This window comes from Pelophylax lessonae (genome assembly GCF_965119305.1).
Source record: "Pelophylax lessonae genome assembly, chromosome: 4".
NCBI lineage: Eukaryota > Metazoa > Chordata > Amphibia > Anura > Ranidae > Pelophylax > Pelophylax lessonae.
In genome coordinates this window covers 138,048,932-138,062,846 of record NC_138771.1, presented here as the reverse complement: position 1 = coordinate 138,062,846, position 13,915 = coordinate 138,048,932, and the positions used below count along the sequence as shown (strand labels likewise).

Genomic DNA, 13,915 nt, shown 5'->3' with positions numbered 1-13,915 from the left:
ATCTCCTTCACCTTGTGTGTCACCTCTGAGTGCTCTAGCCTCTCACCTTATAGGCAAGATCAATTTGCCTTTGGTATCTATCCAAGCTCAACGATAGACTCAATTTCTCTCAATCCAGGTCCTTTCTTACTTAGTGGAGCTGCTTTCTTGGATCCCTCTAAATGTTTGTCTTGATCGTTTTTTGTACTATCCTCTTTGTCCGATCTTTAGTGTGCCTCAGAGACAAAGACAACAACTTTGTTTTCATGAGTCCTCCAGGACAGCCTGATTCCCACCCTTGTTTTATGATGTTTTGTTTAGAGTTTGTCCTTTGGTTCTACAAGAACCAAAGGACAAACTCTAAACAAAACATCATAAAACAAGGGTGGGAATCAGGCTGTCCTGGAGGACTCATGAAAACAAAGTTGTTGTCTTTGTCTCTGAGGCACACTAAAGATCGGACAAAGAGGATAGTACAAAAAACGATCAAGACAAACATTTAGAGGGATCCAAGAAAGCAGCTCCACTAAGTAAGAAAGGACCTGGATTGAGAGAAATTGAGTCTATCGTTGAGCTTGGATAGATACCAAAGGCAAATTGATCTTGCCTATAAGGTGAGAGGCTAGAGCACTCAGAGGTGACACACAAGGTGAAGGAGATCTTAGTCACTTAATTGCATGAGTGAAGCACGGATATAAGCGAGGAACGTATTCACACAAGCTATTTTGGATGTTCTCTATATAATTTTTTTCTTTTGGACTATTTCATTTAAATATTTATATTTGAAGAATTACAATTGAATTATTCACAGACATCTTTTCTAGCACCGTTTTAATAGAAAATTGCATGTAGCACTTTATTTTGAGCACAATATATATGTGTTTTACTGTTTATGAATCAGATTGAAGACCAACACTGGATTTGTATAATTTATTTATTGATATCACTGGTAAAGAAGTAGCACTCTGATATTTATTTATTTATTTATTTATCCATTGATACACACCGTACTCATATATTTATTTATTTTAAGAAAACCTTGATATTGACTGATTTGATTAATACACCTGCACTTTCATCACCTAAAAACATAAATATTATATTTATCACGCGGAGCACCTTTAAAGCAAGAATTGTACACATCACTGCCACCAACCCAAATAGAGATCCATTAGAGCCAATCCCTGAAGCGCACCACTACCCTTTGAATTATAATAAATATAATATAATAAATATAATATAATAAAAAAAATAATAGTTTACACAATTGCTACACAAGCTATATTGCAAAACAATGTTATTAACAGTTTTCTTTCCTTTTCAATCTGCAGCCCCTGTAATCTTAAGTAAAATTCAATGCAATAATGCAACCTAGAGGCGTTCTGTACACTGCATACAGAAAACCCTCATAAATGTTATTTCCTGCCTGCGTAATTGGCTCATTGATTTTACCAAAAAGTCAAGTTTTAGGCATCCTCTGTAGTAGGAGTTTTTGTTTTGGTGTGATACTCTAAAAGGGTTAAATGCTTCTAAAGGAATTCAGCTTTTTTCATTATAACATTAATAGTGTGCCAGGTGATTATAATGAACCAGGCCCTGCCATTTAGAATTAGTCTGAAAAACATTTGGTTAAACAAACAACTTTTTTCTTCAGAGCAGAAACAGGTTGAAATCTGCAACAATGTTTTGTAAAATCCTTGCATTGTACATTAATCTTCCAGAGAAGATTGTTTTTTTTTTTTTTTTTTTCAAAAAAAGTGGAGTTACACTTTAACCTATAATTAAAGGCAAAACTCTTCTTAGTTTTGGATGGAGTGAAGATGATTTAAAGGAGAAGTACAGCCAAGGCTCATTTAGCTGTATTTATCTTGTGGATCACAGGAGTGCAGTTTGTTCAGCACTCCTGTGATCTGTTTTCAGCAGAAAGGGGCTGAAGCCCACTGTCAACTGACGTCACAGAGCTGGTGTAGGCTCAGGCAAGATTGCGACGATGTGGTCAGGATCCACCCACATGCCTGGAGCGGCACTTACCTCAGCCTCTCAGCGAGCCGCTCCCGCCCTCTCCACAGTCCAGTGTTCCAGTGAGCACAGGGTGGAAGCAGAGAGCCGCTGAATGAAAGGCAGCAGCTCTCTGCTCAGGGAGCTGTGAGAACCGAGCAATTTGATTGCTCAGTTCTCAGTGTTAGAGCTGGTGGGGGAGAGGTGCAGCATCGGTCCACCTAGGTAAGTATGATTTTTAAAAAAATGTTTCCCAAATTTCTCTTTTAAAACACCTATTGGTTTCTTATTGCTGTCACCCTCTCTATTTGTCCTTTTTATTTTGTAAGTAAAAGACAATCCAACATGTTGTCCCCAGAAAAGTAAAAGAGGGGGAATCTTCCCATGGGGATATTACTTCTAGTGACCTGGGGGCCCCAAGAGATTCCTTTTAAATGCAGGGATTTTCTCTCACTTTCTGTTTTGGCTATGGGACAAGAAATGAAGGTAAATCTTCCCAATAGGACACAGATTGCAAAAAAAAAAGAAAAAAATTGACAAGGGTTATAGCCTTTTCTTATGCCTTGTACACACGTTCAGATAATTGTACGAAAATAATCGCTTTTGACTTAATCGCATGATAATCTGATCATTAGTACATAGCTTTCGACAGCCGATCACCACAGTTCGTCCAACAAAATCCAAAGGGACAAACACGAAAACTTCTGTCGTACGATAGCCTAGCGTACGACAATCGTTTACTCAGTACAGTGTGCGTCCGCTAAAAATCGATCGACTAGTTCGATGGTTGAATTCTTTGCTAAATTTGATACTGTTCTGTATTGATTTCTTGCATTTCTTGATATCTTCTGTATATGGATTTCTTGTTATTATGTTTATATTTTCCTTTTTCTCAATAAAAATCTATTGAAACAAAAAAAAAAAAAAAAATCGATCGACAGGACCGCGCATGATCAGAAACACTAAAATAGCACGGAAAAAGCCTGGCTGCATTTGTTTTTGTTTTTTACCATCTGATACGTAGCTAAGCAACCAGGAAGCTTTTCTGGAATCCTACGAAAAAAATCCTACGTTTATGTGCATTGTTGAATTCGATATTAGTATCATGCAACAAATTGCTAACGATAAGTCGTCCGATTATCTGAACGTGTGTACGAGGCATTACTCTATTCAAAATGAAAAAAAGTTTTGTCTATAGTTCTACTTTAAATCTCTCATTGGGGTTGATTTACTAAAGGCAAATTGGCTGTTCATCTTTGCACATCATTGCAAAGCAGTTTCCCTCAGATCTTAGTGAATATGGTGACATTTCACTTTGCAAAGAATACCCAATCACATGCAGTCCCCCCCCCCCCCCCCAACCTTTAGAGGCCTGGTGGTGACCCCCCAGAGAGAGAGAGGGCAGACATTCCTCCTCAGGGTGCAGGTTACTAGGCATGGTGGGTAGTGTGCAAGGTAGAAAGTTGGGCGCCAGTCACCTTTATGCATTAACAAGGAGAAGTTTATTTCTCACAACAGTAAAAATGTGGGAGAGAGGGGTAGGGTACAGGACACCCTTAGTCAAAAACAGCAGCAGACTTGCAGATCAGCAGACTCCTTAGACAAAAATGTAGAAGAAGGTAGAAAGCAGTACAGAAAAAAAGAGCCTTTAACCACTTAAGCCCCGGAGGATTTGGCTGCCCAAAGACCAGGCCCTATTTTGCGATTCTGCACTGCATGAATTTAACGGACAATTGCGCGGTCGTGCGACGCTGTACCCAAATGAAATTGACGTCCTTTTTTTTTCCAGAAACAGAGCTTTCTTTTGGTGGTATTTGATCACCTGTGCGGTTTTTACTTTTTGCGCTATAAACAAAAAAAAGCGACAATTTTGAAAAAATAATATTTTTCACATTTTTTTATATGAAATTCCCCAAAAAAATGTAAAAATCAAAATTTTTTTAACATTTTAGGCCAATTTGTTTTATGCTACATATGTTTGGCAAAAAAATCGCAATAAGCGTATTTTGATTGGTTTGCGCAAAAGTTATTGCGTTACTAAGGGAAAGATTTTTGTCATTTTTATTGTTTTTTTTTTTAACGAGTAATGGCAGTGATCTGCGATTTTATTTTGCGGGACTGCGACATTGCGGCGGACAGATCGAGCCCTTGACTGACATTTTTGACACTTTTGGGGATACCAGTGACATTACTACAGTAATCAATGCTATACATATGCACTGTTACTGTAAAAATGACACTGGCAGGGAAGGGGTTAACTTTATTGGTGATGCAGGGGTTAAGTGTGTCCCTAGGGGCGTGCTTCTAACTGTAAATGGGTGTGGCTAGTGATGTAACCACAGAGACATACGATCCTACATAGCAGGATTGTATGATCTCTGTAGTTAGATCAAGGAGAATGACAGGCGGCTTTGTTTACATTAGCTGCCTGCCTTTCTCCCTCTGCCCCGGGAGATCGCAAGTGACCGGCGGACATCGGGTCCGCCGGTCACACGCGCGGACATGTTAGGGAACGAGCGGGGGCAGGAACGCGCCTCCGGCGGCACGTGCTCGCCCCCTAGAGGCTCTCAGGCTAGCGACGTAGTACTACGTCACTTTGCCTGTACGGGGCTGACTGACGGAGGAAATATACTGTGGGCGGTCGGCAAGTGGTTAAGCTGGAACCAGAAATCTGTACTTTGTACAAGTCTCCTATAGCAACAAAACTCAGCTCACAGAAGGTGCAGGAATTCTCTATGATTCCATCTTGACGCTTTCCCAGGCTCTCCATGGTTTCCCCGGTCCATGGCAGAGTAACTCTGCTACTTCATCTCAGGTGTCCTATCTTTCCTTCATGCTTCCAGGTAGTGAGCAGGCTCTTCCTTGCAGAGCCTTGAGCACATGGCTAGGCCTCAGGCTCCAGATTTACCCAGCAGCAGCTGTTACTCACACACCCACCCAGACAGCAGTCTGGGTGGAAAAGAAAAAGACTACCTGACTTCCTCCAAATAAATACCTTCTCCCAGCACCCTCAGCGACCAGTATGATTGGCTAAGAAAAGTATACATATCCTTAACCTAGACTCACTGTAATACATCACACTAGTGCCAAAGGTAACAGTGCCACTTATTGACAAAAGGGATAAACCTTTTCAGCTTAGGATGAAAATACCATAATCACAAAGACTACAAATTAGCCAGGCTATTTACCACCTAGCACAGCTAAATTTATTAGCAGCCCTGTTTAGGACTAGGGTGCTACACACATGTGAGGAAAATAAAAGAAAAAACTATTTTGCTTGCAGATGATTGGGTGATGGTAGTCAGTAGAGCTTCACCCTATTTACTAGGTTTTGGGGAAAATTCCCTTGCAAAGTGCAACTTTCCTTGCAAAGTGAACAATCGATTTGCCTTTAATAAATCAACCCTGTTATGTACATTTTTAAACATTTACAGATATCAAAGTTTCATGTAAGTTTTACTATTCTTTTTTTTTTTTATCAGAACAAAGTGCCCATGTGTTTGTTTAATGCATGTGTTGGTTGTCTACGAGAGTTCTCTATTGTGCAATGTCTTTTAGCAGCTGCGCAGTACTGCTTAGTGAACATGAGGCCCTTATGTGTGGATTGTTTTCTTCCTGCTCAGATTTCAATACAGATAATTTCATTTGTAAGTCTGATCTGGAGAAGACTCTTAACAAGCTGACACGAGAAGAATTGGAAGAGGAAGAGGTGACATTGGTATGTGAGAAGGTTATTGATGAAGCTGACATGGATGGTGATGGCAAATTAGCATTTGCAGACTTTGAGAATATGATTTCGAAAGCCCCAGATTTTCTCAGGTAATGTGCCTAATTAAACCAATGGTTATTTCAAATGATTTGTGTTAAAGTTCCATTTAGTAACCATATGTTAAGCCCTTAAAGTGGTTGTTAAGCAATATTTTTAAAATTAAAATAACAAACATGACATACAATAGTTTTACACAGAGCAGCCCTGATTCTCCTCTTCACGGGTCACCTGCTGGCGCTCCTGTCCCCTCCCCCCTGCCGATGGTCCCCAGACCTAAAAGACTCTGGCCTTTTTTTTTACACAAGCCTTTTTGTTTACATTCTCCTCTTGTAGTAAGACCCCGTTCACACAGGGGCGACCTGACTTGCTGGGGCGACCTGTGAAGTCGCGGTGCACGCTGTGCACCGCGACCTTGGCGCGACATGCACGGACTTCATATAATTGAAGTCAATGCAGGTTGCCTCCAGGTCGCCCCAAAGTAGTACAGGACCCTTTTTCTAAGTCGGAGCGACTTGTGTCGCTCCTATTAGAACGGGTCCTGTGCTAATCTATGGCAGGCGACCCACCGCGACTTGTCAGGCGACCAAGTCGCCTGACAAGTCGCGCTAGTGTGAATAGGGACTAAGGGGGAAAAGATTCATTGTATCTTTTTCTCCATTCAAGAGGAGAAAGAGAAAATCCTAGCTTCTAGACTGAACAATTTCCTAGGCCGTCTGATAAAGATCAGGCTGAATTTGTCCCTCTTTGGGGCGCAGGTGACAATATCCACAGGGCGGTGCTTCTCATACATTTAGTCAAAACTTGCTCCCACTCTGCCATGTTATTGTCCCTTGATGTTCGCAATGCTTTTGATACCATTTTCTGGGACTACCCGTTCTTTGCCTTACGATGATGGAGCTTCAGCGACACCTTCTTTCTTGGATTTCTGCCCTCTACGCTTGCCTGTCCGCAACCATTAAATATGCTAGCTTTTCTTCTGAGCTTTTTCGAATGTGTAGGGGCACCAGACAGGTATGCCCCATCCCCTATACTGTTTATTTTGGCACTCTAACTCTGGCACTCTAATCTAGACATTCGAGGCCTGGAACTAGTGGCGGAACATCATAAAATAATGTTCACTGACATCTTGTTGTACGACTCTAGCCCCCTTACCTCTTTGCTGAACCTTTTCACTCTCCTTTTTGACTTTGGACCCACATCCCAGCTTCAGATAAATGACTCTAAGTCTAAGCCTTTAACCTTTCCCTCCCCCCAGATTAGCTATTGGTTGTCCACCAAAACTGTACTTTCTCATGGCCTACTTCCTTACCTTTTTTGGGTGCCCATCTAGCCCCGTCAAAGGATTCTCTTTACCAGGCTCCTTTGTTTAGGGAACTCTCAGAACTTTTTACCTTCTGGGCCTCTTTCCAGATATCATGGTTATGCAGGATCCATGCTCTTCACATGACATACTTGCCTAAATGTCTTTATTTTTTTTGGGTCCTTCCAATCCCTATACTGAACCATATTCTTTGTATTGGGCAGTGTAAGATGCTTGCTTCATGTGGCTTCGTCACAGGCTGTGGCTGCCTGCATCAGCTTTTTACTGTAGATGAACGTCTGGGGGCTTAGCAGTCCCTAATCTCAAATCACACTATGTCGCCACCCACTCATTTATCTTCATGCTACCACTGAAATGCCTATCTGGGTTCATATAGCAATTGTGGACTGCTCCCCCCTTCCCAGTTTTCGACCTTCTATGGACTCTGCCTCAATATAGGCCCAACTGCTGACAGCCTTAAAGTAGAATAAAACTCTCCTATCCTTTACAGCCAAGGTAGCTGCTTCTGTCTGCTCTGCAACTGCCATGATGCTGCACATGTGATGGCACCAACCTTTTGATGGTTTGACAGTTTGGTTGAGGACACAAGAAAATGTGACAGTTAGCAATCCCGCCATTCCAGGAATGTAACTGTTTTTTGAACCTGTTAAATTGATGGGTTTAGTTCCACTTTACGACTTACTTACTGTTCAGGGGCTCTGGGCTTCAGCAAAATGGCAGCCTCCAGCAAGAAGAAACAGGAGCAATGCTGGAGGCAATTTACAGCACACACTAATTTTGGTAGCATAATTATTAATGTGAAATGTATGTTTCTTTCTAAAGAACATTATTTTTTAAGTTGTTATGGGTAAAGTTTCTCTTTATAAAAACCTTTGCCTTGTGTCTCCTTTCTAGTACCTTCCATATAAGGATATGAGGATGGTGCAGCCATTTTCTCTGGTTCAGGACATATGGAACTCAGGCCTCCAAGGGACCCAGTCTTTCCAACTTGCAAAAAAAATACTGTGTTCATTTGCACAGCAGAAGTAAACGTCACTCCAGGAAGTTCTGTCCTCTGTAATTTCAGTCATGAACTTGCTTGCATTTTATACTCAGAAACTTTTATAATCTTTAAAGCAAAAAAGTTGAAGGATTTTTAAAGATCTTGTCGCTTCTAAAGAAGATTACGATTATTATGAGGGGCCTTACGTGAGAGAAAAGGGTTGTACGCAAGGAACTTCACAACTGTTTTGGCATGCAGTACATTTTACAGCTGCTTGCGATCTCCAGACACTTATTGGTTGTTCAGCGCCAAGTGAATCAACATTATTTAATGTTTTTTTTCTTTACATGCATTTTTTCTAAATCATGATACCGTGTCATCGAATTAAGGAAACTAGAACACCAATAACATGGAGTACAAATGACAACTGCTTTTTCAAGGGCTTATATCAGTGGCGTGTTTCAGAAATGGATGCCAATCTGACTTTCAAGATGTCTTATATAAGATGTCTCAAGAACAAAGGACACACGCACACTTAAGGAAAGCATTGCCTGATGAAAGCAATGAAGAGCAAACATACAACCCTATAACTTACCTGGCAGGTTGTGAATGGGAGCAGACCTGCAGAATGTTAGAATTTATGCTTTGGCAGTTGGGGTATCAAAGGTGTTCTATGACTCTGACATGCTTGTCACTCAAAATATATGCCAAACAAGCATATTTATTTAAAGACATCATTTGGATGTACTGGATAAACAGTTACTTTTCACAGGTGATCTCTTCTCCTTTAGATAAACTGATAAATTTGATTATGAAGGATATAATGTGTGCAATGAACTATCACAAGGGCTAACATGCAAGAGAGTATACCCACTTCGTTTTATGAACTTAGGATGGAGGTCAATACATGCCTTTACCGTGATAAGTCACTGAACTTCTAAAGGGCATTGCTTGCCTGGGAGAATATTCATGGGAATTTGTACAAATTCTCCCAGAATTAATATGGTGCCTTTTTATAATCATGCTGAGTTTCTGAACATCTCAAGAAAATCATGAACGACTTTTCTTTTGTTCTGGAAATGCGCATATTTATTAAAGATATGGAAAATTCTTCTGTTTAAAGTAAAACAAAGTGTGTTGTAGAGTTATTTCTTCTTTACTTGCTAGAGTATACTAAATATTCAGTGCTAATGGGGGCTTGGTCAAGGCAGGCTTTGTGCTGTCCTTAGTTCTCCTGGATAGGTTACTCCCTCTCGTCTCCTGGATCGGTTACTCCCTCTAGTCTCCTGGATCGGTTACTCCCTCTAGTCTCCTGGATCGGTTACTCCCTCTAGTCTCCTGGATCGGTTACTCCCTCTTGTCTCCTGGATCGGTTGCTCCCTCTAGTCTCCTGAATCGGTTACTCCCTCTAGTCTCCTGGATCGGTTACTCCCTCTAGTTTCCTGGATTGGTTACCCTTTCTAGTTGATACTTTAGTTGATACGTTGCATACTCCTTGCTAAATCATTTTGTAAAGCCAATAGTAAAATGTGTCTATGAGGTTTGAAAAACTACAAATGTCTCTCCACTGGACATTTTAACATATTAAAATTATAAGGGCTTGTTCACAATTGGCTACATTTCTAACGCTTAGAGTGTAAGTCCACCCTAACACTAAAATCCCTGCATCTACAGACATCAACAATCTAACACTATCTAGCCCTAAAAAGAAGAAACCCGTATACAAACCTTTTTTGAAGCCAATCCGGTCCGGTCTCCAGTGGCAGAAGCTCTGCAGAAGACACGGCCGACAACGGCTGTGATTTGAATGGCATGTGACATCACCCATAGATCTACTATGAGGTTTCTTTTGTCGGCTGTGTCCTCTGCACCCACCTCCACAGCGAAGCCGCAGATGACAGCTCAGCATGTGATCGGGTCAGATTGGCTTCAAAAAAGGTATGTATACTGATTTCTTCTTTACAGGGCTAAAGAGGTTAGTGTTAGATTGTGGATGTCTGGAGATGCAAGGGTTTTATTGTTAGGGTGGACTTACACTTTAACAAATGCTCCTATAGCGTTAGCATGGGCATTAGACTTGCAGCGTTTGATGAGCATTAAAACTGCTCCACAAATTCCTATTTTATTGCCCTGCAACCACACCGAAACAGCCTGCCAGAGCATTCGCGAAGCATTACTATAGACATGAATGGGAGACCTTAAAAGGCTTCAAACACCTCCTGACTCAACATTCAATTTTAAAGCGACGGGATTCTAACCCCACATGTTTTGATAGTGTAAACAGCACTGTGTGCTGTCTATTGTATCTTGTGCATAGTGTGAACTTAGCCTAAGTGTTAAGTGCCAAAGGGCACATAAAGTCCTGGCTTCACTGTTTGATCCTTGGGGTCATGGGCCCTTTCATTGCCTAAACTGACTAGAAGAGGGAGACAGGCTGTATATGATGCATTAGACCAGGGGTACCAAAATCAACGTTATCACAGGCCACATCAGCTGTATGGTTGCTGTCAAATGGCCAGTTGCATCTGGGGTCCGCTGTGTACAGAGTGCAGAGTCAAGAAGTGTGCTACATACAAAATGCAGAGTTCAGTGGTGCACTATGCACAGTGTGCAATCCCAACCCCCTAAAGCTTGCTTGCATCTCTCTCCCCTACATGGCCCTGCTCTAGTACCTCCTTGTGTTGGCAGCTATGCCTCCCCTTGCAGGGAGATTGTTCTCTCCAAGATATTGAAGATCTGTTCCCGCAGTGAGTGCATGCAGGGATCCGTTAGTTCCAGGAGCTTCAGAGAGCAGCTGTCCCATGTAAACACTGAAGGCTTCTTTGTTTACAAGTGACAGTGGGGAGCGGTAGTGGAGGATGAGAACTGGAGGTGGCAGAAAGGAGTTCCAGCTGCAAAACTGGGTACAAGTGACACATAAAAAGGCCTGGCAGGCCGGATTTGGCCAGCGGGTCTTGTGTTTGACATACACTATATTACCAAAATTATTGGGACGTCTGCCTTTACACGCACATGAACTTTAATGGCATCCCAGTCTGGAGGGTTCAATATTGAGTTGGCCCACCCTTTGGAGCTATAATAGGTTCAACTCTTCTGGGAAGGCTGTCCACAAGGTTTAGGAGGGTGTCTATGGGAATGTTTGACCATTCTTCCAGTAGCACATTTGTGAGGTAAGGCACTGATGTGGACAAGAAGGCCTGGATTGCAGTCTCCGCTCTAATTCATCCCAAAGGTGTTATATCGGGTGGAGGTCAGTCAAGTTTCTCCACCCCAAACTCACTCATCAATGTCTTTATGGACCTTTATTTTTTGCATTGTTCCAAATCATTTGGTGGAGGGGGGATTACGGTGTGGGGTTGTTTTTCAGGGGTTGCGCTTGGCCCCTTAGTTCCAGTGAAGAGAACTCTTAAGGTGTCAGCATATCAAGACAATTTCATGCTCTCAACTTTGAGGGAACAGTTTGGGGATGGCCCTTTCCTGTTCCAACATAACTGTGCATGAGTGCACAATGAAAGGTCCATAAAGACATGGATGAGTAAGTTTGGGATGGAGGAACTTGACTGGCCTGCACAGAGTCCTGACCTCAACCAGATGGAACACCTTTGGAATAATTTAGAGCAGAGAATATGAGCCAGGCCTTCTTATCCAACATCAGTGCCTGACCTCACAAATGCGGTTCTGGAAGGAAGAATGTTCAAACATTCCCGGAGACACACTTAAACCTTGCGGGCAGCCTTCCCAGAAGAGTTGAAGCTGTTAAATTTGCAAAGGGTGGGCCAACTTAATATTAAACCCTATGGACTAAGGCTGGGATGCCATTAAAGTTCATGTGCGTGTAAAGGCAGGTGTCCCAATACTTTTGGTAATATAGTGTATATGTATTAGACAGTGTCTTCAGCTTATTATATGTATGGATTCCAGGAAGCTTAGAATTTGAAAAAAGGAGCTGTTTGAATATCCAGACTTGATGAAACATGTTAAATGTCCTGGCATCATCAAGGTTTTGAGAAAAAATCCTTTCACTTTTACTTACATAATTTATTTTTAACAAGAGAACAAAACAATTCCTTTCACTTTTACTTACTTAATTTATTTTTAACAAGAGAACAGCTTTTATGTAGTCCAGCTCCTAACAGCCCTTATATGTTATGTGCCTACTACTTACTCATCTACACAGGGCCGTAGATACATTTATGTTCGGAGAGGGGTTCAGCAGTAGGTACTAAGTAAAAGTCTTTTTAAATAAAACAAATTGCGCCAAATTAAAAAAATCTGGAAAAAGGAAAAACTATGTGTTGCTCATAGTAAGCAATCACATTCTTAATTCTATGTTCTCAGATCCTCTTGAAAATTGGTCATGATTTCAGTTTTGTCTTCTTCCAGTTCTTATGAACATTGCCCAGTTTGGTTGGCTATTGTCCAGTCTAAGGGCCCTTTCACACGGGCGATCCGATCAGATCCGCCTGTCAGTTTTTTAGGCGGATCTGATCGGATCCTCCATGCAGCTCTATGGGGCTGCGGATGTCAGAGACACCTCCGCTGACACCCGCTGCCATCCGTATCCGATCCTGTCCGTGAAATCTGGACGGATGGAAACCCTATTTTTCCATCCATTCAGTGATCGGATCGGATGAGAGCGGACAGGCGGTCCGCTCTCATCCGATCCCCCATAGAGGGCAGCGGGAGCTGTGACACCTCCCTCTCCGCTCTGCAAGCGGAGACGGAGCTGTCATCCGCCGGCTCAGCGGGGATCATGGATCGATCCTCGCTGAGCAACACGGAACACGCAGACCGTGTGAAAGAGGCCTAAAGCTGGGTACTGGCTGAAGAGAAAAAGACTGACAGATCACTGTACTAAAACTCACTGTGTTAGTACAGCGATCTGCCCAGCTGTGCTATTGTGTCCCCCCCCCCCCCTCACCAGAACACAGTGTACAGTGCCCTCAGCCATTGGACTGCCCACATGGTGGTGCACTGTAATATCCAATCTTGCTGGGCAGGTGCAAAGGGCACCATCTTGTGGAAGGAAGCACTGATTTTTTTGTTAACCTGGCATACCATTGTTCATACATACAGAACATACCCGACATGACAGGGAGGAAGTGACTACGCGCACCACAGCAAAAAAGTGGGTGTGGCAAAACATTAGAGTGGGAGGGTCTAAGGGACATGGTTAAACAAAACCTGGGCTTCCTTGTGCCTATAAAATACATTGAGGCCGGGGCCTCCATATTTGCTGTTGTGTTAGCCTGTTAGGCCCTGCCTTTTCACATGTATCAATTTGGGATCTTTACTGGGCAGATGCAAAGGGCACCATCTTGTGGAAGGAAGCAGCAAAGTACACACTGATTTTTTGTTAAACAGGCATACAGGACAAAAGAAGTGGTACTTTCCAGAAACCGCAGAGTCCATACATACAGAAAAAGAGAAGATACTTAGAATGCGGTGCACCCGGGAAACACAACAGTATCACAACAGCAATGGAAGACTCAGCCCAGCCTTAGGCGATGTCATTAAGGCCCTGTTCACAGGTAGTGATTTGGGATCACAGGCTGGCAGTATCACCGTGATTCTGCCTGCAATTCCAAATCACACTGCAATGCTGGCAAAACGCAGCACGTGTGTTTGTGTTCCTTTTATTTTTAGTGGCACCAAAACATGGTGTGGTTTTGGATCCTTGTGTGATAAATCACTCAACAATCACAGCAAAACCACACCACATTTTGGTGTCACTAAAAATGAATAGAACACAAACACACGTGCTGTGTTTTACCAGCATTGCCGTGCGATTTGGATTGGAATCTGGATGTGGCGGGCGGCGGAATCACAGGGATATTCTTCCCACAATCCCAAATTACTACATGTG

At 42.3% G+C, this 13,915-nt stretch overlaps 1 protein-coding gene across 1 annotated transcript in view; it reads left to right on the top strand.

Annotated features, from left to right (window-relative positions):
• Nucleotides 1–9,189, top strand: part of CIB2 (calcium and integrin binding family member 2) — a 56,466-nt gene extending 47,277 nt beyond the window's left edge. Inside the window, exons 5-6 of the mRNA XM_082255129.1 lie at nucleotides 5,601–5,796; nucleotides 7,962–9,189. Coding sequence (XP_082111255.1) covers nucleotides 5,601–5,796; nucleotides 7,962–7,983 — 218 coding nt within the window. The 3' untranslated portion in view covers nucleotides 7,984–9,189. The remainder of the gene's footprint in view (nucleotides 1–5,600; nucleotides 5,797–7,961) is intronic.
• The last annotated feature ends 4,726 nt before the right edge of the window (nucleotides 9,190–13,915 follow it).